At 39.6% G+C, this 23,996-nt stretch overlaps 1 protein-coding gene across 2 annotated transcripts; it reads left to right on the top strand.

Moving 5' to 3' along the window:
• The first annotated feature begins 12 nt into the window (after positions 1 to 12).
• KLHL7 (kelch like family member 7) lies at positions 13 to 23,597 on the top strand. 2 transcript variants are annotated; one of them, XM_040546700.1, is made up of 11 exons: positions 13 to 285; positions 3,512 to 3,614; positions 4,559 to 4,652; positions 5,816 to 5,940; positions 8,180 to 8,355; positions 10,961 to 11,135; positions 12,544 to 12,686; positions 17,197 to 17,437; positions 20,056 to 20,257; positions 20,544 to 20,641; positions 22,328 to 23,597. In XM_040546700.1, exons 1-11 carry the CDS (start codon positions 166 to 168, stop codon positions 22,609 to 22,611), a joined length of 1,761 nt encoding a protein of 586 aa, XP_040402634.1. In that variant the 5' UTR covers positions 13 to 165; the 3' UTR covers positions 22,612 to 23,597. The 2 variants fall into 2 exon arrangements, with proteins under 2 accessions (XP_040402634.1, XP_040402635.1); XM_040546701.1 differs by lacking the exon at positions 13 to 285 and having other exon boundaries at positions 4,536 to 4,652.
• The last annotated feature ends 399 nt before the right edge of the window (positions 23,598 to 23,996 follow it).

Raw genomic sequence — 23,996 nt, forward strand, 5'->3', positions numbered from 1 at the left:
CTCCAAGGCCGCCTCCTCCGCTCCGGCATCCCCCCGTCCGTCCGTGTGTCCGCCCGTCCGTCCGTCTGTCCGCTCCCGGCTGCGGGGCGGCCTCCGAGGGGTCCCCGCGGCGCCGCATGCGGCCCGCGACGGGTGGCGGGCCCCCGGTGCTGGCGGTGAGGGGCCATGGCCGCCGCCGGGGCGGAGAAGGGCGGCAAGAAGAAGACGGAGAAGAAGCTGGCGGCCCGCGAGGAGGCCAAGCTGCTGGCGGGCTTCATGGGCGTCATGAACTGCATGCGCAAGCAGGTAACGCACACACACACGCGCACAAGGCTGCGGTTGTCGAAATCCATTAAACACCCGTGAAAACCCCCAAATCTGCTTGTGCTGCCTAGGCTGGGGGGAGTGCTGGTCGTTTTTCTCTTCTTGAGAGCCCCAAACTTGTGGTGCGAGAGTGGGCACGGCTCCCGAAACGTGAAGAGAACTTTCTGCTCCTCAGGGGAACCGCCTTGGCCCTGGCGTTAGTTAAAAGCGACGTGGAACCAGGCTGGAGCTGGCCATAGGGCTCAGCTGCTCGCCTCCCAGGTCAGCCTGGTGAAAGGCTCAGGCCAGCTTTTAGTAACGTGCCCATCTGTCTGGGCCTGGCCTAGGAAGCGATATCAGATTCTGCTTTTGTCCATCACCCGCCCTGTGCATCTTTTATTAATAATGCTGTCAGTTACGCTTGTGTGCGTAAAGCTTTTTGTGTAGCTAAGCCCTTGTGTATGAAAAACTGAGTTGACTTCAATGAAAGGTTTGTGGTGACTTCAGGTAATGGAGCACTAAGACTTACGTTGACGCTCAGAGCCTATGACCTACTTCTTATAGGATTTGTTTCTGTTTTGAATTAGGTAAAACATATTCCAGGGTGTGGCTGAGCCCAGTAACTCAGCTGGGCACTGTCTGTTTCGTACTGCTGGCCTTGTTGGCAAGGGGATGCCAGGTGCTGTGGCTCTTTGTACTTGGGTAGAGGGAATAGAGCCCCCAGTGTGAGAGGATGAAGCTGAAGTGCTGCTGTGACACCTGTGGGTACTTCGGGGTGTCTTGAAATTCGGTGTGCTGGCGGGGATGCGACCCTGGATTTTGACATCTGTCTTTTATTTTGCCAGAGTTTCCCAAAAATTTCAAATCAGACTTCAGGTGGTAGCTTTGCATGTCTGTCCGCCACTCTAGAAACTTGTGCGTAGCTCATGATATTCGTGCTTGTCCTAGTTGTTTGTGGGAGGAGCAGCCTGAGGAAAACGTACTGGATCAGCTGGTTCGTTGTGCTGCAGTTCAGTAGGACCTACAGGAAGCTCTTCTATGTGTTTTGATAACTTGAGGATTGTGCTGTACTTATAAAACCTCAGTATGCTGTGAGTGAAAACTTTCCTGTGGTGGATATAGCAACCTGCATGCAGAACACCACCAATTAAACTGCATTGGTTTAATGATGTAGGAAAATGGTCTGGGTGGAAGGTACGGCTAATTCTTGAGAGGCTGCTTTTTGCGTGAGCTGGGATCTAGAGGCAGCTGCTGCGTTTATGGGATTTCAGAGCAAACTATGGACACATCTGCGCTTAGTTCTGGTGAGATGTTGGGAGTAAGTATGTTCGGTGCGTGGAGGAGTTGTTGCTCATCTCCAAAATGAGATGACCCATATCTTTGTGGATTTTTCTGAGCTATTTGACAGCACACGCATAAATCCTCTGTTGCCACTTTGTAGCTGAGTGGAAATGTGCCAAGGGGGAAGCTATTGAGAATGAAGTTGGGATGGGTTTGCAAGGTGTCGCCGAGCTCACAAAGCTTGGCAATGCCGGCTGACGCCTGGGTGTGTCCTTTGGTTGATGAAATGCTGGTCATGCGTTGCATCCTTGGAGCTATGGAGTGATGCAAGTGGGTCCTTTTGGAACGAAGTTCTTCCTGGGAATTTCTGTACGGTGTTTGAAATAGACCAGTTACACCCAGGAACGTCACAGAGGAAGAAAGGAAAGCGATGATCTGTTCTGGTTGACAAATATTTCTTCCCACGCCCAGAGAGGCTTTAGGATATCTGAGATGCTTCAAATACTGAGCTGAGGCAGTAAACATGCGGACACTAAACATACCTTACAAACACAGCACGTAGGTCAAGCAGCATTACAAGCCTTAGCACAGCTTACCCACGGAATTTTATGGTATCTTATAGTGCTAATGTGCAACGCTTATTTTGAACCAGATGTTCTGGGAATTCCAGCTTTAAAAGATTTCCTTTGAAACTTTTCTCACATGGTCTTTTTTTATTGATTCAGTCTTAAATGGTGCCGTGGGTGCACAAAGGAAGTTGGGTGTCATACACCCCTTCAAATCTATACTTGTAATTAAAACATCTGTACTTGTAATTAAAACATTTTAAAATATATCATTTATATTTTGTCCCGTGAACATTTTCTGATGGGTGTCCTCTAAGAAACTAAAAAATATACTTTTTTGACAAGGCTACATGTGGATTATCAGCCTAAGTGGAGCCCTAGGTAATACTGTCTGTGTGGAGAAAATTCTAACACTGTTCTAATCAAATATTTCCTTCCTACAGTAGAAATGCTGCTTTCTGGGGTTAATATTGGGATGGCTGTAGGTAGGTGTTACCCAAAATAGTCTCAAGATAGTAGCTGGAAGTGCTGAGCTAGCTTCCTAAAACCATTTTTTCTTAATACTAATTTTCTTAATGCTAATTAATATTATAATTAACTGCAGTATGGTGCGCCTTTATTTCAGTCAGTGTGTTCTTAGAAAGGATACCATTTTAAAATCTATTCAAATAACATATTTTTACCCCAGCCCCTTACTCTTGTCTCCTGACAACTTTAAATTCTGTCACTTTCTCCTCGTAGTTTCTCCCCTGTGAACTGTCATGCGCTGTTTATATACAATTAGCAAACAATGAGAAATAAAAGTATATTTTGTCTGAAAGTTGGTTGCTGGTCAGGTGTGATCATTCAGACTCTTTGATATAAGTGGTGGTTTTGGGATATGCTTTATTTAACATATCCAACTGCATGTTTTGAATTTGTTCATGGCTTTCACTCTGGGCTGTATGATGGAATTCAGGTATTGGGATCCTCTGAGGTTTTTATGAAAATTGACAGCTGAGTAGGTAAGAAAGCCCCTGATGGATGAAAAGGCTGCAGTGTCATTGCAGCCCCCGCTAGATGCTGCGGAGACTGTTATAGGAGGTTGATGTAAATGTCACAGGAAAAGCTTTAGAGTTCATATTTTATCAGTGACCAGCTTTAGGGTGCAAGTTCATGGGGAAAACTGAGCTTTTTTCCTTCTTCAGGTTGACTTTGGTCATCCTGACCAAAGGTCTGACTTGGTTGCCTTTCAGAAAATTATTCTTGTTTCATGATACTCCTTGAGTTACAGAGTTTAAGGACACCAGTGAAATTTCCTTAAGCTGCTGTTAGAGAAATATTTTTGAAAGTATTTAAAAAATGCTTATCTTTTTCTGTTTGTCTTTTTTCATTTGATTTAGAGAACTCTGTGTGATGTCATTCTTATGGTTCAGGAAAGAAAGATCCCAGCTCACCGTGTTGTGCTCGCTTCAGCAAGTCACTTTTTTAACTTGATGTTCACTAGTAAGTCTTCAAAATCGTTTGATTTTATGCTTTTGTGGTCATATGCTGTTAGATACGTGGCTGACAAGCTGTTTATTTTATGAAAGTGATTAATTTCAAAGACGAGTGTAAGTGAAGATTGCTTCAGTTTGTATCCTTCCACTCATCTCTGTTCACCATTCCCCTCATTTTCACTTTCTCTCCTTTGATCAAACCAAGTGTTACTTCGTATGAAAGCCCAGCTGGAGCCCATACACTGTATTACAGTTGGTCTCCCTCCCTTAACCTGAAAACTTGGAGTCGTTACTCCCGTGGCACAAAGGATGCCTGCCCTGTTCCTTCCCACCATTAGGCACTGCCGCTTAACAAAACAGGCTTCCAGGAACGTAAGCGTTCTTGCGTTAGCACTAACTTTACAAATTTAGCCATGTACTACCTATCTTACAAATCATGGGTAAGGCGTGCACAAGTTAAATTGACTTTAATGCACGTTTTATAGCACGGTGAAGTAGCAGTAGAACGAGTGTGCCTTCCAGTGGTTGCCTTGTAACCATCTGCGGGTGAACTTGCAATGCTGGGACTGGGTGTGGGGAGCTCTGAGCTGGCTCTGTTATCAGCGTGAATATGGAAATAGCTTTCAGTAGTGTAGTCCGTGCTTCCTGTCCTTGGTAATGCTAGCTTGGCAGTCTGCGCTGCAGTCAGCAGCGTTTCTGACCCTTTCTATTTGATACACCTTACAGCATAATCGACATAACGCGAGCATGCACGCACACACCAGTTACCTTGGTTGTCACACTGCCTCCTTTCTTTCGTGACTTGCATGAGTAGTCCTGGGAAACACGAATAGCTGTGTGCAGTCTTAGCAAGTTCCCATTTTGTATAATTACTTTACATTTTGCAAACAGTGGAAAATACAATAACCAGAGTGGCTTATTGATGTAGTTTGTCTTTTAATCTATTTGCAGCGAATATGCTTGAATCCAAGTCCTTCGAAGTGGAGCTAAAGGATGCAGAACCTGACATTATTGAACAGCTTGTGGAGTTTGCTTATACTGCAAGGTAGTTTTGTTATTTAAAAATGACATTTCTGCTAGAAAGCCTGCCAATTGTAAATGGCAAAATGTTAAAATAATGCTTTCATGATTCATCAGTTTTATTACTATTATAATCCTTTACTCATTTAAAGTCTGATGTGACTAGACCTTCTATTCTCCTCCCCTCTTCCTTTTTATTTAATCAGTAGGAAGCCCCACAGACTAAAGAGGGTGGTAATTATCTCCAGAAGGCAATTCAGAATGCTTCTGGCTTCAGTGTTGGAGTCAAATGATATTCCCCATTGTTCTGAAATCCAGGCCCCTGTTGATACCAGCAGGGGTTTCTCTTTATGGCCATAGTAGCTATCACAGATAACCATTTGTGGGAGTTGCACCTTCACCTCTGGTCGGGCTGGGTGGATAACTACTGTGTGAACAGCATTTCCCTTCTGTCTCAGGCTGCCCCCGTGCTTGGTTTTAAATAGCACTGCAGGCACTGTAGTGTTTATACAAAGCTCGCTCAAACAGCTAGGATTGTGAACGGTACTTTGCAACGAGCTCTTACGGCAGATGGATGGCAGGCCCTTCATCTTTGTGCTGATGGGATTAACTCTCCTTAAGAAGGCTTTTTCTGTTTTCTGAGAGGAGTCTTGTGTGCTTCATCCGTGGTGAGACACAGTGTCAGCACCCCAGCTGTACTGTTGCCTCTGCTGGTGCCCAAAAGCTTGCCTGTGGGCTCTGGACCTTTTCTTCAGGCACTCCCAAATAGTTGTTCTGCTCGTGCACTTCAGACAGGTCAACCAGAGCAGTCTCCACAATGAGTTTAGACAAATTTTGCTGATGTCTGTTTGGGAGTAGGTGGCTGTCAGGAAAAGGTTCTGTTCCTTTTCTGTTTTGTAAAAATGGCTAACCACACAAGTCAAAGTAATTAGCATGGTATTCCAGATGGCCTCTGTTAGAGGCTTAGCCTTTAAAATCCAGGACTGTTTGCCCTTCCTTAGTAAAGTACAGCAAACCAAAGCAATTTGGAAAGACCATGAAGGGAGGCTGTCTTCCCTGCATGGAAGAGAAGGATGCTTGGGGAAATATCAGGGGAATAATTTTGCCATTATTTCAACTGGTTTAAGTTGGTGTTTTGGCTCCAGCTAAGTAGGTATTGGTGCTAACTTTGCATCTTCTGTTTTGCAGAATTTCTGTTAACAGCAATAACGTCCAGTCTTTACTAGATGCAGCAAACCAGTATCAAATTGAACCTGTGAAAAAAATGTGTGTGGATTTCTTGAAAGAACAAGTTGATGCTTCAAATTGTCTTGGTAAGAGAAATGCAGACTTAATTTTTACTTTGTTTTTAACTTTGCTCTTCTCAAAAAACAGTATCATCTCAAAGACAGAAACGCTTAGCTAAATCCAGATACGTAAAAAATAATTTGGCTCAATCTAAACCGTTTTCCCTTGCCATAAACAAAGTGATCTGGCAGTTTTTGGTCAGTACCAGGGTCCACTGACTTTGCTAGGTCTCATCCCAGATTAGCAGCAGCCTGTAGCTTCTTGTTTGTTTGAGATCCTCAGCTGTTCAATGAGGTGGAGCTTTCAGTTGTTGTTACTGTACTTGGAGGTGGAATTTGACAGCTGTCGTTCATACAAAATTAATGTATCTTCTAAAAAATATGAACAGGATAAGTTTAGGTTACTCTTTTTTTTAATTGCCTCTCCTTTTGAGTGAAGTCTGTGATTGTCATCTGGGCAGGTTTGGTGCTTAATATGCCCTGTAGCCTTACTGTAAACTCAGAGTTACCAAAAAAAGATAACAAGCAGAACTTGGTGTGTATTGATGCTCCAAGATTTGGAGCACTTTAGTCTCTGATTAAAGAAACTTTATAAAGCTTCTTACTGACCTTGGTTATGTTATTCTCCTAGTGACATCTCAAGTGTGTTATAGATGTTTATAATATCAACAGAAATGTTTTGCAAAGTTATCTGAATTAAAGGATTCAACTGATGCTTCAGTGCAGTACAGCAGTGGCTCCGAAACAACTGCTGGAAGGAAGACATCACTTTCTAAGGAAAATGCCACTTATGCTTGCTTTGGGGCATGTTCAGTCCTCTGTGGTCTTTGTTAACTAGAAAGTTAATTATATTCTCTTAACGCTTGCATACTTTGCTAATTTATATCAAAAGGGAGATCAAGATTAAATCAATTTTTCCACAAGATAATGCTTTACAAGTTGAAAGGTGTTCTCTGCAGACTCGCAGGCAAGCCCATGAAAATGTGTACTCGAAAGAAACCGTGGTGAATCTGCAATCTCTTGAAATTGTTATTTCTCGCTTGGAAAGCAGCTCGTCAGAGAGATGCTTGGATTTTATTGTTGTATTTTGCATCTTACTACTTAGAGAAGCTCACTGTAGTTGCATCCCATGGGTTGCCTTTGGCTGGTGGGTTGCTTCTACCACCTCCCCACCCTCCAGAGGAGGAGGGGAGGGAAGGCTTGCAGCATGATGAGCAGATTTCCTGCTGAATAACCCTGTGCTTACCTGGTTACTACAGGGAGGGCTGGAAACACTGCTTCTCAGTAGCAGTTGCTGTTTATACCTTTATGCCAAGTTTCTGCTCTTGAAGCAGCATCAGCTTGACTTTTTGTGTCGGCCTGCAGCAGTTTGCTACTGACACATTAGAGTCCCAGTTGGTTGTGGCTCTTACAGGCAGTTGGGCTGGGTTGGTGACCGCTGCTGCGAGACCGGGTCAGGGAAGGTCACAAAACCTGGAAGCAGTCTCTCAAACTGTGCTGGTTAGACTGGGTTGTTGTAGTGTGGCTCAGACCTAGTTAACGTGCTGTTGTCTCTTTCACAATGGGGAAGGAAATAGCGAGGAAATAATTAATAGAGCAAGTGCTACAGGCCTGGCTCTCCAGTTAGTTCTGCAGGGATAGGGATCACAAGTTTGGGCTTATCTTAGTTTGTTCTGAGTTGCAGATGAGTTATAACAGCATTTTTTTTCTTCTGTTTAAAAAGAAAAAAAGAAAAAGCATATCAGTAAATATTAACTGGGTTTGTAACTATCACTGAAATTATGGTATTTTTATTCTAGTCTAATATATTAAAAGTAGAATCATAGAATGGCTCGGGTTGGAAGGGACCTCAAAGACCATCCAGTTCCAACCCCCTGCCATGGGCAGGGACACCACCCACTAGATCAGGTTGCTCAGGGCCTCGTCCAACCTGGCCTTGAAAACCTCCAGGGATGGGGCATCCACAACCTCTCTGGGCAACCTGTTCCAGTGCCTCACCACCCTCCGAGTGAAGAATTTCCTCCTAACCTCGAATCTAAATCTCCCCTCTTTTAGTTTAAAACCATTCTCCTTGTCCTGTCATTGTCTGACTGAGCAAAAAGTTGCTCTCCATCTTTTTTTATAAGCCCCCTTTAAGTATTGAAAAGCTGCAATGAGGCCACCCCTGAGCCTTCTCTTCAGGCTGAACAGCCCCAGCTCCCTCAGCCTTTCTCCACAGTAATTGCAGTTTAGTTGGGATTTTTTTTTTTTAATTTTTCCTTTGCAGGTATAAGTGTGTTAGCGGAATGCCTAGACTGTCCAGAACTGAAAGCCACTGCAGACGACTTTATCCATCAACATTTCACTGAAGTTTACAAGACGGATGAATTTCTTCAGCTTGATGTTAAACGTGTGACACACCTCTTGAACCAAGATACACTGACTGTGAGGGCAGAAGATCAGGTGAGATCCCTGTTGCATTGTAAAAGAGCTCTGTCTTCTAGCAGCAAAGAGCATTGAACTTCACTATGGTTTTCTAATCAAGAAATAGACTAAGGCAGCTCTCTTTGTATGTTCCTACAGTGTGTGATGCATGTAGTGCTTGCTAAAAGCGCATCCTAGCTTGGTCAAAACCTGATGTTAATGAATATCCACACTTGGAGTGTGGATGTCACATGTGTAGTCCCAGCGAGCTGCAAAGAGAAGTAATAAAGGGAGTAAGCAAAACGGTTTCCTGTATTGTGGTAGCTGTAGGGCTTTCAATTCCATATAACATGAATGGAATTAAATTTAATGTATTACAGCAGTTGCTCCCAGATTGGGGTGAGATGTGCACCTTAACGGCTGCATGTCTCTACCTGAGTATGGGCTGAGTCTCAGCTTGTTTCAGACAGGAGCTGCTGCTGATGGAAATATGCATACATAAACTAATCTTCCAGAACTCCGGAACTTAGGAGCAAGGTGCACCAAACACTCGGAACTAGCAGCATTGACAGTGACAGGTTGGTGGAAGGCCTATATTTATGGAATAAATAACACACACAAAAAAAAAAAGCCTGGGTGGCTGGAAAGGGCCTAAAATTGATTCATTTAAAAGCTGTAAACTGTGGTAGAAAGTACATTCACAGCAGTCCCATTTGGAAAACTTGATTCAGTATACCACAGCCCTGAATGCTTATTTGCCAGAATGTTGTTCTTACTGCAAGAAAATAGATTATAGGCGTGTCTGCAGTGCAGCCCAAAGAGGTGATTGCAAGATGGTTGTAGCTGCTGGATACTTCTTGAAGGTTCTCACTCACATCTGTTGAAACCATACTGAAGTTTTGCCTTTCTAGCTGGTTCTGGCGTTTGAACTAGATAATTCAAGTTCATTTAGCTATGTCATCACGAGTCTATGTGCCTCTTTGAAGTGCAACAGAGGGATCTCGTAATCAAGATGGTATGTGTGTGCACTTAAATAGAAACGGGTGTTCTGCTGACTCTGAAGTTTAGTCTTCACATAATTAATGCATTTTCTTCGGTGTGTCTGTTACATGAAAATAAGAATTACTGTGGGTAGAGGAATAATATCAGGTGACAAGAATATGACAGCTGACTAGTTTATAAGTATAAATACGATTTAGGTCACAGTTCAAAATTCTTACCATGGACTGGGAAGAGTTCAGGCCACAGGGTAACAGTCTCAAAGCTAGAAGTGTTATATTTTATTAGCTTGTAGTGGAAATTACACTTTAGAATTTACACTTTTTGAACTTTTGCTGATAAAGATGGCATGCTTCAATGTGGCATCAGCGATAGAAATTTCAGGTAGGCAGCATGGCATGATTAAAATTCCTCTTGTTAAGTGGCAGCGTACAGTATGAAATTGCAAAGTTAGTAAGTGATACCAAAGAAATCTTATTTCTTAGGAGTACCAAGAGAAAGTTGACATAGTCCAGTCTTTGTATGTAAAGCATATTTACATTTAGCAGAAACAGGAAGGGTAGTTTTGATTACTAAGTGGCCTACTTTTCCTGTACATTAGTGGTGTTTCTGTTGTTGATAGGGACAGGAACACTGTATGCCAACATTCTGCTGAATTTCCTTAGCTGATGCAACTTGAGCCTTAAATCCTTTTTTCTTTCTCTACTTTCCCTTGCTCTGTGGTCATTTTGCAGGATTACAGCAGAGGAGGTTTAGCAATCCTTCTGAATAACTCATAATATGGAGAGACATTTAATGGCAGAACTAAATCACTCACAAGTGATCACTGTGATCAGTTTCAGCTACAACGAGTAGGTATTGAATGTGTTAATCACTTGTAATGAAACGAGTGCTGACTCTGAAATGGCAGTGTAGTAGATAAGCTTGCTATGTCTGAGAGCAGCACTGAAATATCTTAGTACATAGGAATGGAAAGGAAGTCCACTATTACCTTCCTGACTCAGAGGACAGTCATAAATAAAACAGGTTTCTTGGTTACCTTGCTTGTTCTGTCCTCCCTGCCCTGCCAAGAAAACCCATTATCTTTTCCTGTAAAGAGGAGATAGAGAGGAGAGTCTCAAAACAGTAAACTTATGGCAGTCTGCAGTTAAAAAAGCATATATATATTTTTAAATGGTCCCCCAAGACACAATAGCAATGCATTTGGAACTTCCCAGCACTGATTCTATAACAGAAGCAGTTTGTCAGCTCATGACACTATATAAAGCACAAACTATTTCAGCACTTCTGGTGAAGTATTATCTGTGTTGTGACATTGAATGCGAAGCATACTAGTTTTAATGCTGCCCAGATAAATATGAATTGCAGATTCATGCTTCCCACTTGAAAAAAAGGTTAAATGGCAGTAGAAGTTTTTATTTAAAAAAAAAAAAAAAAAGTTTTGTACATGGATTTTACTTCATACCTGAGTGTTGTCTTGCCTTTTTGGAAGATGGAGGTGTATATACTTGTGAAATCTCCACGTGCTGTTAAGTAAGTTAACTCTCAACAGGTAGAAGAATCTGTTCAGAGCACTGAGATTTAGCTTTTGTCTGAGTTTATGGTGATGTACATTATTCTTATCTTTCCTTTTCTTTTGTTTAAGGTTTATGATGCAGCAGTCAGATGGCTGAAGTACGATGAGCCAAATCGCCAGCCATACATGGTTGACATTCTTGCTAAAGTCCGATTTCCTCTTATATCAAAGAACTTCTTAAGTAAAACAGTTCAGGCTGAACCACTTATTCAGGATAACCCAGAATGCCTTAAAATGGTGATCAGTAAGTTGACTTCTAGTTGAAATCTTTGATGTTCTGTGTAACTTAAAAATTATGTGGAATGTGGATTTTTGAAAATTGGTTTAAAATGCTCTGACAACATTTTCGCATTAAATACATCTGACTGTGTTCCCTTGAGGATGTTGCACTTATTTGAAGTTGGATTAGCAGATTGTCATGTAAATAGCACACATTCTTGTGTAACAAGAGAAAAGAAGTGAAAGTCATCGCCAAATGATATTAACTTTGTGATGTGTAATGTAATGAAGTTTCTGTCAATGGGTTGTCAGGGTAATTGGAAGCATTAGCGTGCCTTTGGGACACGATAGTAACTTCAGTGTCTAATATTCATATGTGAATTATTAAAATTTCAAGAAATTAATTTTTAATATTGCAAAGCTTCCCTATGCAAATAAGAATGTTAAGCCTCTGTTGCGCTATTTACATCTCTAACATACTCTGGAAGTTGAGCCTAACAGATAGTTACATTCTCAAGGTACAGATGAGATGAGGGAAAAGGCTTTTAGTTTTTTTAGACACCAAATCTGAAGTTTTATCACGTGAAAAAGAAAAGCCAAGATGTTGATAAATATTCCAGAAGAATTTTTGTATTCCAGTAGCAGTTACTTAGTCAGCTTCCTTTTAGTGTAAATCTAAAACTGGCATACAACTGTTTTCCTTCAGTCAACAAGCAAGATTCAAATTAGCCTATACGTTGGTAGGTATTTGGTGAGCATCAGTATTTCAGTCATACTTCTTGCATGACGTGGAATTAGGTGGATTGTTGAAGGAATACGGATTTTTGTTTGAATGGTTTGTAATGTCACTAATATTTTTGCATTCTTTGGAATGTTTTTGTAAGAAAATCCTTATTTTCTTATAGCAATTGTAACTAATACTTTGCATTGTCAAGTAGTGAACAAAAGTGAGGGTTTTTTGTAGATACATTCCTTATTGATCAGAAACCATGGGGTCAGGAGCAGGGCGTAGTGACTCCTTGTTGCCTCAAAGTCCCTTCTTTAACATTGGTGCTGTTCTACATGGGCTCCCGGTTCTGCCAGTATTAGTCTTCTTTGGTTGTACTACTTTTTGCCAGTTTCAGCATGGCAAACTTAGTTGCCTGGTAGTAGTGGCGAAAATAGAGCCGATAGATAAATTGGTATGTAACATGTGTCCATATCCATGCCCTGTTGTCACATGGAGTAGGCAGATTGAAATGGGATGTAAATCTGGATGTATTCTCCTATGTGCTATTGCATATTGGTACATTTAAAAAACAAAACTAAGCTGTACAGATGTACTGTGGAAACTTGATTTCCCCCCCTTTTTTTTTTTTTTTTCCCCTCCCTGGCTCTGAAACATCCCTTTCTCAGCTACACTGGATCTACAACAGTTGTTGTGTTCCTTCCAGGTGGGATGCGATACCATCTACTTTCCCCAGAAGACAGAGAAGAGTTAGTGGAAGGTACGCGGCCAAGAAGAAAAAAACATGATTATCGCATTGCTTTGTTTGGAGGCTCACAGCCCCAGTCCTGCAGATATTTTAATCCAAAGGTAATCGTTACCTCAGAATGTATTAAGATTCACTGTTTGTAATCCTCTGTGGCTTATATTTGCTGATGGTATTAACTAAGGCATAATGATCTACAAAATGGTGTGGGGAAGAACGTATTCCCTGCCTCTTGGGTATACAGTTGGAAGGGTGTAGCTAATTAGGCATTTTCAAATCTGTGTACCTAGATGTAGTACTTTGTTTTGAGTAGAATGATTATGTGCTTGTTTGTTGGCAGTATTAGATACGGAGTTCTGACATACATTTGAGTCGAGAATTGATTGGTGTGTGCGTCCCACAGCTGGAAATAAATAAAAGGTCACAGAAACATCAGGCAGTCAGTTAGGAATATGTAGAAATCTATATGCATGTGCATGCACGTATGTGTCCAGAGACTAACTCAAAGCAGTTTCTTCTTAGTGTAAGATAAAACATTGGCTTTTATGATAGTATAGAACCTGTTTTAAAATAGAAGGGGTTTTGATTCATTTAGTATAAATGTGTAACCATTTCTAAAGTCCAGTGGCTCACAATTCCACGAATTAAGAGTATGTTAGAAGAATTGGCAGCCAGTTACCCTAGAAGTGGGGGGGAAAAGTGAATTTCTACAACAAAAACCTTAGAGATGGCCAATTTAGAGCAATAAAGCTTTGCCTGATATTTTCTTCCATGTTTCCTGAATGAAGTCAAGCCACAGGAATGTTTATTACAGCTCTGCAGACTAGGTGGGTTTGGAACATTGGCTGTTTGCAGAAGGATTACCCGTACACTGTTTTACTGGCCAAGCACATGCAGTAATACAGAAATAAGTTTCTACCAAAGCATCAATGCTCTCTAATAAATTAAGTTACACACCTGTAATATTTTGTTGCAGAGATTCCAGTTGTTTCACCTCAGCATATTAAATGCTTATTACAATTTCAAACAGTTGTGTTATCTGTCTGAACTACATAATGAATGTGAGTCCTGTCAGATCTAATTCAGAATGAACGAGCCCTTGGGGTGTGTTTTGAACTTATCCAACATGAATTTGCATTCCCTTAGGTAAAATAAAATTGAAGCCTCCTCTTATGAGCATTGATCAAGTTTGAAGGAAAAAAAAAACCAACACAGATTTGCTGACTTAAAGTGAGACATTTAATTTGTATTTTTATTGAGAATTCCAAATTATTGAATTATGTTCATCTTTCTTCACGCATATGCTCAAGTAAGATATATAGTGGGGTGGGAGGAACAGAGCAGGTAACTTTTTTTATTTTTTCTTTTTGGAAGAAATCTTGCAGAATTACTTCTTGCTGGAGCTGTGTGGTCTTGCATGTGGATTAACTGTGGGGCCGGGTGTGGGCAGAAGGGTAGGGGCAGGGAAGGAGAAAGAAGAAAGTAATTGGAGAACTTGATTCTAATAAGCATTGTCTCCCTTCAGTGTTCTTTTTTCTAGTGCTTATATGCTTCCTCAAGTGTTCTTAGCTAGCCTGTCATGTCTTCTTCAATAGCTTTACTTAATTTATTTTTAGCTTTTAAGTTACTTAAAGGTCCTTTTCTGGATATTTTCCTAGAGTGTTTCTTTGATCTGTAACTATGACAGTAGCTTCTTAAATGCCACAAACCAAGGATCCAGAACCCCTGTGGGATTATCGTCACGTGCATGTGAAATAAGTGTGGGATGTAAGGCTCCAGTGCTGCAAATACTACATCACATGTTTAACCTGCTTTAATTAGTCATATCAAAAGATAATGGGAGTGTCAGAGTGCCAAAAATCAAGGTTATATATGTACTTCTGCAAGGTTTTAGGACCTTGGGAAGGAATTGAAATTCCGTTTTTTGTTGTCTTCAGGGTTGATTGAATAGTGACCTAAGCCTCTACTTTTGATTTTAATTAAATTCAATAATTTAATTAAATCCTTATGCATCAGCTAAAGAAATAGTTCAAAACAAACTTAGGTTATGTTTCTCCTGAAAATATTATATTGGTTATGAGTGACATAACTTTCACTAATACTGCAAAAATTATTTCACTATTGAATAGGCCGTGTTTGTTGAAGCTGTAAACAGAATTACTTTAACTATCTTTGTCTTTGTTGTGCTGTGTTTAATACTTCAGTTGTTGCATGTCCTTCAAGAGATCAAAATGATGGAACAGATGCAGACTGGGGCATAAAACTCTTGTGGAGCAATCTGGCACTATTTTGAGTAGAGATGTTTGGTTTCAGAATTATACTGAAAATCTTAGGTGTTCTATTTGTGGTGGTGGGAAACATTTTCTTGTTGAATTTTCCACAGAGCATTTAAAAAAAAAAGCCTTTTCTCCAAGTTGGAAATAAAGTTTTTTTTTATGATTTCTTGATTAAAATTTATACATGACTTCATGGGACTTTGAGGTAGGAATATACTTACTCCTTTGAAATTATTCTGTTAGCCGTAGTGACCAGAATTAGCTGGAAGATTTGCTTTTAACAATTAAAAAATCTGCCAGTGGCAATTAAAAATTAACAGATGCCTGGCATTGATATTTCTTGACAATTAAGAGAACCAGCATACCTCTTACAAGGAGATAAGGAGCTGTAGATGATACGCTGTTAATGGCAAGGTTGTCCATATTAGACATGTCTACTGTTCTTCCTTGGAAGAGGAAGTAGCAACTGAAATGGAGGAAAAAGTTTTAAACAAAAGGATGTGCTCTTTCACGTGGCCCATAATAATTACATCTGGAATTGTCACTGTAGGGTCTTGTAGCTGCCAAGAATTCAGATGGTTTTAGTAAGTTAAATTTCTTTTTTAATTAAAAAAAAAAAAAAAAAAAAAACTTTCAAAAACAATTAAATACGAAGGTACAGCTTCTGCCTCTGGTGTCCTGCATCACCAGCTGTTGAAAACCAAGGTCAGCAGGCGAAGTGTCAGCATATATTCATCTTGTTTTTTCTTTCCTTCTAACCCCACTACCCCGCCCCCTGCAAAAAAAGAGGCTTGCACAGATCTTGGCTGTTGTTCAAAGCAACTGTTTGTAAGCGCATAAGCCCTATTGAAATGAATACTATGGGGTTCAGGGCAACACGCTGAAGAGCACTGAAAGAAAAGGACCTAAATTGTCTCCTGCTGGGAAGAGGAGGGTTCTGCTGAGTGTGCTGAGGTTATGGGAGAGCCTATGGCTTTTCATTTGGTAAAGGTGTGATTGAAAGGGTGGCTATGAACGGAAGCCACAAAAGTGGGTCAGATCTCAGCCCGTACAACAGTAAGGGAAAACGGATTTCTGTAAAAGTGCCAGAAATTTGAGCCAGAAAATATGATGATCTTGCACAAAGCACTAAGACGTTTTTCTTAAGATTTATGCAGCTATTTATTTTGCCATGCTGTAGTATGGCTTTCCTTTCTAGGATGCCTCAGGACGTGTTTCTCACCATAAAGGGCCACATGCACCTGCCAGCTCTTCTTGATTTGGGGGATGCTACAGGAAAAGATTGTAAGATGTTTTGGACTATAACATGCTCTGCCTCTTTCTTTGAACCCCCATGTAGGAGTCGCTGTTCCTCCTCATTGACCAAGGTGTTTGAAGTATGTCCTTGCTAAGAAAATGTAATAATGTAATGTCTTGTGTGAACCATTACGATGAAGGTCGTTCAGCAGGTTTAGCTAGACCATCCTGAGGTGACAGAGATAAGTTAAGGTCCCAAGCTTTCCTGTTCAGCATAAGACGCAAGCTGTGCTTACGATGGCATGGAATATGTGAGATGCAATTATTCAAGAAGTGTTTCTTGTTCTGTATGCTATCCGGGTCTGCCATCAGTCGCTGAGTTTGGTGTTGTTAAGGCTTTGGGTAGCCTTAATGCCTGTATTTGATAACTTGCTGGTTTTGCCAATCCATGCAAAATCAGTTTCCAGGCAACGTGACTGTCAGTATTTGTGATAAAGCATTACCCTATTTCTCATGCTATCAACTGTGGATAGCTATAGATCATTTGTGTTTTGTAAATTCTGTAAATAAGCTTCTAGTTGTTACGGTAATAAAGTATGTATCACAGAGCTTTTTAACTGAGTTGCTTGTCAATTTGGATATTATCTTTTCCCTTTTTCCACTGCCTTTGTTTGGTTTTACTTTCTGTACTTATTTTCTTTAGATGTAAGATGTCTTTTTCCATTCCTATAAAAGAAAATGCAATTCTGCTTTATTGACTACATGCATTGCTTCTGACTTGATAACAGCAGGAGGTCAATTCTGTTGGGGGAAAAAAAAAATCTGTTTTTCAGGGAAGCTGTATGGGGTGTACAGAGGGAATGAGGAAATAGAAATTGATAATGTCGTGGTTCGTTGCAGCTAACTATGTCTGTGTCTAAGCGAATTTTTCAAGAGTACGCCTGAGGAGTATTCTTCAATAAACAGTATTCATGTTTGTTTTGAAAAGGAAATTTAAAACTGACCATATCTAAATCTCTATGAAAAAGCTCTGTTTGAAAAACACTCGCTGTGCAGGTAAGTGTTACAATCTATTAGACATTACCTGTTCTTTGTAATGCAGGATTACAGCTGGACAGACATCCGATGTCCCTTTGAAAAGCGCAGGGATGCAGCTTGTGTCTTCTGGGACAACGTAGTTTATATTTTGGGTGGTTCCCAGCTCTTCCCTATAAAGCGAATGGACTGCTACAATGTGGTGAAGGATAGCTGGTATTCCAAGCTAGGACCTCCAACACCTCGAGATAGCCTTGCAGCCTGTGCTGCTGAGGGCAAAATTTATACATCTGGTGGTTCAGAAGTGGGTAAGACACTAAAAATCTTTAAACCAAACCAAAAAAAAAAAAAAAAAAGCACAAACAAAGATACCTGGAGCTTTTTCTGGTTTTTGCATGATTCTGTTGGAAAGAAACTGCACGTTGCCATGTTAGCCTAATGAGTTAATTTTCCCATATTGAGAATTTTCTCCTCCCCACAACCCAACAAGCTATTTCTGGTGTGTTTTTAAAATGGTTTCACTTATTGAAATATTATTCACATTAACTAGGGTGTATGGCACGCTGTACTTTGCAGAGTTAACTAGGGACGAGCAAACATGATTTGCCATCCCACTCTGCTATTAGTTTACCTCTATAAATCGACAGAACTGTTTTAAAATTTTCTCCGGCATATGGCCGGAATACCTGCGTTTTGGCAATGGCATTCCTTGTATGAGTTGGGCCTAATGATCTTTTTTCAAAGAAAAAAGTGTGAAATAAAGGTTTTGAGTTACTGGTTTTGGTGGTGAAGTTATACCTGATTTTCTTTTTAGTCTGATTTTTCTGTGAAATGACAGAAGTTATCTTCTGTTAATTTGTTATTGTTGGCTTGCCTCAGTAAATGATTAAATACTGCTTTATTTAGATGTAGTTAAATTGTCCTTGTAGTTAAACTAAGACCACTGGGGTTTTTTCCCCCCTCCCCACAAAAACAAACAAACAAAAAAAACAACACTAGTGGGTGACACAAACGCTAGCATAATAGCAGCTGTTAATAATTTTTGTCTAGATTAACCTGATGCATGTTCAGGAAACCAAAAGTAGAAATGTAGGTATGCTATTATCCATAAAAAGTTTTCTTTAAAAAGTTCTGCCAAAAAACAACACTGTACCTAGGGAGAAATTTTTAGTAGATCCTATTGAGTTCTGTCTTGCTGCAGAGGAAAGAGAGCAGGAAAAAATAGTTGTTATCAGTGCCAAACACTATCAAAATTTTACAGCTTCCCATTAATTGACTTAGTAATGTTATCTGACTTCTAAAGTATCTGCTGCTACAACAGACGTCTTACAATAAGACAGTTTGTAGCTGCCACCTAGCGTGATAAATGTGACATAACACTTCCCATTATTTGAAACTGGTTTAACCAAGGCTTGGAACACTATAAAATCTCTTAAATCTCCCATGAGAGAGACAAAAAAGTCACATATAAAAATAAATAAACTCGCTTACTTTGCAGGTGTATTTTTGCTTTGGAATCCAGTGAACACTGCTTGTTTACAAAGGCCTGTCTATCCTGATCAGAGTGTTTTCTAAATTGGAGCAAACAATTATGCGAAACTATTAATTGGGAAAAAGTGCTGTAGTGTGTTGTAGAGAAATCTAAAAATTGCATGCTGCTTGCATTGACTGGAGAGCTTGGAAAACAAAGTACTGTGCCAGTCCACTAAGGCAACAGGGTTTGCTTCACCTTTTAGAACTGATGGAATCCTGGTTTACTTGCAATACCCAGCAGAGTTTGAGCACTAAACCTACTGAATTCTTCCATTCAGGTGCAGAACAAACATTTAACATTATCCTGACAACATACTGAAAGCAGCAGCTTTTCACTTTTTAGCAATGACATTAAAGACAGTTATTCTCTACTTCCCGTGCATAAGAATTTGTACAGCTTCAAAGCAATAAGGATGTGTATTTACTTCAAGAAATTAAGTCTCATTCTGCTGTTCTTAATGATATTGAAAATTATGTGGTAGGAGTAAACAAATATACAGTTTATAGAAGTCTACTCCTGTATTTTGGGTCCGGAAACGTAACACTGTTCCACATATCTTGATGGTCCTCAGCTGGTAGTGAGTGCTGGTAGTGTATGCACTTGGCTCCTTTCAGAGCAAGCTGTATCCAGCCGCCTCTGCTTTTGTTATGGCTAGTCATCCAAGCACAAGTATTTAAGCCCCCGTTTATCTACATTTAAAAATAAAATGCTTTTGATTTCATTAATAGTTTTATTGGCCCTTGAGGGAGGAAGACAGACCTTGTGCTTGCAAAAAATATTAAGTATCTGCCAGGCCCCAGGAAGAAAGTAAAATGGTGAGAGCTAGCTATTTTGTGGTTGCTAATAATTAAGAATTATGCTTTAACATAATCTAGCTGTCTAATTCAAAAGCAGCAAATATTCTGGGAATTGTACAAATCACTTTGCTCAGAGAGAGACTCGCATGAATCTGTACGAACTTTACAAAGCTGGTTTCATCTTCGCATCTGAAAGTTCCACATGTCTCCAAGTAGTGAGAGTAGCATGGATTGATGGCGATTTGATCGGTACCTGATGGCAATTTGTTCAGTATCTGATCAAAATATAACATACATCTCTGTTCAGTCCGGCCCCCCCTCCAAAAAAACCCTGCATAACTTACACTCATTTTCAAACACGAACAGCAATTTTATAAACTTAAGTATTTTGGAACAAAAGAGTCAAGAAAACAATTACAAGTATGTGCTTTTTGAATAGTCCCAAATTTCAAGTTGGTTGGCCCTATTTTTAGTGGTGGAAAAGCATCTTTCCCCTTACAACTAACAAAGCAAACTTGATAATTACTGTTACTCTCCTCCTGAATAACAACCACCAAAATTAATGCCACTTTGGTGGGTTTCTCCTTTTTTTAAGGAAATTCTGCACTGTATTTGTTCGAATGCTACGATACGAGAACAGAGAGCTGGCACACAAAGCCCAGCATGCTGACTCAGCGCTGCAGCCATGGAATGGTGGAGGCGAATGGCCTCATTTATGTGTGTGGAGGAAGCTTGGGAAACAATGTTTCTGGAAGAGTACTCAATTCCTGTGAAGTTTATGATCCAGCCACCGAAACGTAGGTGTTCTATCAACTCCGAATATTTTTGGTCACTTTGTGCTTTGCTCAACCAAGGAATACCTGAAATACAGATGAATACGAAGAATTGTGTGCATTAAAGTATTTTCCTGAGTTAAGTAGTAACGTATCATTTACTTGTAGTTTTACTTAAAAGGCTAATTTTCTTCAGCTTCCCTTCATATTTTGTTTTCCCAACTCCAGGATTTATTTATGTATTTTATATTTATTTTCTAGGAACTAAATAGTCAATTTTCCTGTGGCTTTGTGTTGTTGTTTTCTCCAGGTGGACCGAGCTGTGTCCAATGATTGAAGCCAGGAAGAATCATGGACTGGTGTTTGTGAAGGACAAAATATTTGCTGTGGGTGGACAAAATGGCTCAGGTACTCCAGCACTTGTAATTCTCCGGATGGTCTCACCAGGTTTCATGGGGGGCCTTTTTTTGCTTTTGCAAAGAATTCATTCTACTTTAGTCAGCTGAAAAACTTTGAGCAGTACCATAAAACGTGTTCTGCTGCTGACACGTTGTTGCCTTCCTTCTTTCTCCTCCATGCTTCACTATATCTCATTTCCCAAAGTGAAATTTTACTAATGATAATACAGTCAAATTCAGAAATGCACCCATAGTTTAGCCTAGTTCTGCAGTAGTTTAATATGGCTAAGCTTAAGAAAATAAAATTTTTTCTTTTTTTTTTTTTAATCCTTTATTATGTATTTTGAGAAACTTTGTTATTCCTCTAAGAGACAGGTAAAAGTGTAGACAGTGTTTTGGGACCTTCAGTCTAAGTGAGCTATTTTCAAGTGGTGAAAAAGTAAGAATTTTCTTGACTGCCCTAGTTAATGAAATATGACTTACTGTCATAGGCAGGTCACTTTATGATCTGTCTCCTGATCTGTAAAAGTAGAGTGATAGCTAATTTCCCAGGACAGTTTAATTTTAATTTTAATTACATAGCGTTTCTGAAGTGCTTTTGAAAATGAAAACTTCTCTGCTAGGAGATTTATTAATTATTATTTATGGTAACTAGAATATCTAATTTCACATTAATGCTGTTTTAGAATATAGCTTTTACTTTAATTAGCTACTGAAACTATTCCAACATGATTGACTCTTAATTCAAAAGTAGCGGTAGATAAAATCTTTGTACTTTATCTAACAGTTAGGGTTAGAACTGCCACTTTGCAGAATTTTAGTGTATTTGCTTGAATGTGTAGTACCGAGGCAATAAGTAAAGTATTTTGCTGTTAATGTTCTGCAACCATACTGATAAATTGTTCTTAATATAATGGTGAAGAATTATGGGATGAAATATTTACACCTCCTGAGACTAGACCCGAGAGATTTATTTCTACAATAATTCAAGACTGGAAGTGAAAACTTTTCTGTGCCTCCTAGTCATTATTGTTAAATAGGAATAACAAGATGTTTGTAGATAATGTGAAGCATGATATCTGCCTGTTTCCTAAAGAAACAAATCTTACATAGATCTTATATTTTTGATCTTATAGAGATCTTACATTTGATCTTATAGATCAAATCTTATATTTCCTTAATAACTTGAAACTATTGACCCTTCCAAAGGCACTTAGGCCATTATGATATTAAAATCCTTGAAATTTACTGGAGAGACATCCTCCTTCAGTATATGACCTACTTAAGTAAAAGTATGCTGATGACTCCTCTAGAATGAAATGGTCGCACTAGGGGCAAGCTTGAGGTAGTTTCCTAACTTTTGGTTACTAGCCACAAATCCATAATGTACTGGGCATTGTTCTGTTCATGAAGCAACACATTAGAATCTTTAGTAAGTGAAATGTTAATCTTTATAATGTGAAACTTATAACAATACCTCTCATTTTCAGTCTCCTTTCTACTCTTCTTCCTGTATTTAAAAAAGGGGAGGGCAGCTAGTTTAGAAACTTGTGGCACTTCTTTTCAAGGATTTTTGTTTGATCTGTGTTTCAATGTAGACCTTGCAAATAACTAAATTTTATGAAGCATTTGTATGCTCAAGTTCAGCCTCGACAGTATATTGTAATAAGTAGTTATCTGTTTCATTGCTTTGTAGGTGGCCTTGATAATGTAGAATATTATGATATCAAGATGAATGAATGGAAGATGGTGTCTCCAATGCCATGGAAAGGTGTTACAGTGAAGTGTGCTGCTGTGGGATCTATAGTCTATGTCCTGGCTGGTTTTCAGGGTGTTGGTCGCTTAGGGCACATTCTTGAATATAATACTGAAACAGACAAGTGGATAGCCAACTCCAAAGTCCGTGCTTTCCCAGTGACAAGTTGTTTAATCTGTGTTGTAGACACTTGTGGTGCAAATGAAGAAACATTAGAGACCTGAAGACGTGTAGGAGATCCTGAGAAATTCTTCAAGGACTTGGGGAAAGATGGCCATTGGTACTTTGCTTCCATGTTTTACTGAATCTTGTTATACTGAGTAATAGGAAAAACTGAAATGCAGTCTTTCAATCTGTATATACAGCTTATTGTATAACATGGATTTTTGTGATGCCCATTTTATTGTCTGTTTTGAGATGGGAATGTGTTTTAAGAATCCACTTACCTACCTGAACCCATATGCCATCTTCCTGTAAAAGGACTCTTTGTGTGGCCTTGTCAAAAAATAGACCCAAACCAGTTATTTAGAAGAACTCAAGGTGTTTGATGAACATAACATTGCTGGTTAAATGACACCAAGCACAGTTACAGAGATTCTTCCTTTGATAAAGGTGAGTAAAGATAGCTTGGGTCATGAGAAACATGAGCAAACTTTTCTCATTCATACATATCTGCAAAAATCTTACCAGGATGCAATGACTATTTTGCTCAGGAAAGACCAAGGACAGCAGTACTTAGATTCCTATAGTGAATGGGGATAGATTATACAGCTCTCCGGGGATAGATTATACAGCTCTCCAGATTACAATAGGTGTTTTATTCTGGTGATTATCTTCCATCATGTGCATGACTGCATACTGATTTTAAAGTCAGACAGGCCATATATAGAGAGAGAGATTTGAGAAATACTTTGCTTAATGTCATCTTTGGCATTTTGGGAAGCTCTCACAAAAGACTTTCCTATTTTATAAATGGGGGGGAGGGGAAAGTCCACAATAATTGTGCACTATAGGAGCAAGTTGGAAATTCAAGATAATCAAACTCAGTACACCTTCCTAGGCAACCAGACTGTACATACTGTGGATGCCAAACCATTATCAAAGAAGTGAATAGGAATGGGAAAGCAAAGTCAATACAAAAAAAGTATTGATTTTTATTGAAAATGACTGTTTTTAAAATGGCACGAACCAAGTCATTAAAGTTATTTTGCAGAAGTCTTCTGAAGTTGCACATGATTATTAATCTCTGGTTTTGTAAATGTTTCCAGCCACCACGATACTAAATGTGATCACAATTTTTCTTCCAGCATAAAGCTCAACTTTTCAGGCTATCAGTGTCAATATTGTGTATGTTATTCAGAAAAACTATACAAACTTAACACGCAAGTCTGTCCTACTGCCATGCTAGTTCATGAATATCTTCATCCCAGTTTTGTCACTTTTCTAACTTGCCCATTCTTGCAGGTCTGTTTCTATGAAACTGTAAAGTTGATGCTTGCCTACCTCACTGGTGGTGTGGATTTTTTTAGTCAACTTTATTTCTGAAGATCTCATAAGTAGTGTAATTCCAGTTTCCTAAGCTTTTTTTTGTAAACTTCTTCCTGATTTT

The sequence above is a fragment of the Cygnus olor genome, chromosome 2, assembly GCF_009769625.2.
Source record: "Cygnus olor isolate bCygOlo1 chromosome 2, bCygOlo1.pri.v2, whole genome shotgun sequence".
Taxonomy (NCBI): Eukaryota; Metazoa; Chordata; class Aves; order Anseriformes; family Anatidae; genus Cygnus; species Cygnus olor.

Coding starts and splice junctions, on each gene's coding strand:
- KLHL7 (XM_040546700.1), top strand. CDS start 166: ATGGCCGCCGCCGGGGCGGAGAAGGGCGGCAAGAAGAAGACGGAGAAG. Junction 8,356..10,960: donor CTGTGAGGGCAGAAGATCAG/GTGAGATCCCTG, acceptor CTTTTGTTTAAG/GTTTATGATGCAGCAGTCAG. Junction 20,258..20,543: donor TATGATCCAGCCACCGAAAC/GTAGGTGTTCTA, acceptor TGTTTTCTCCAG/GTGGACCGAGCTGTGTCCAA.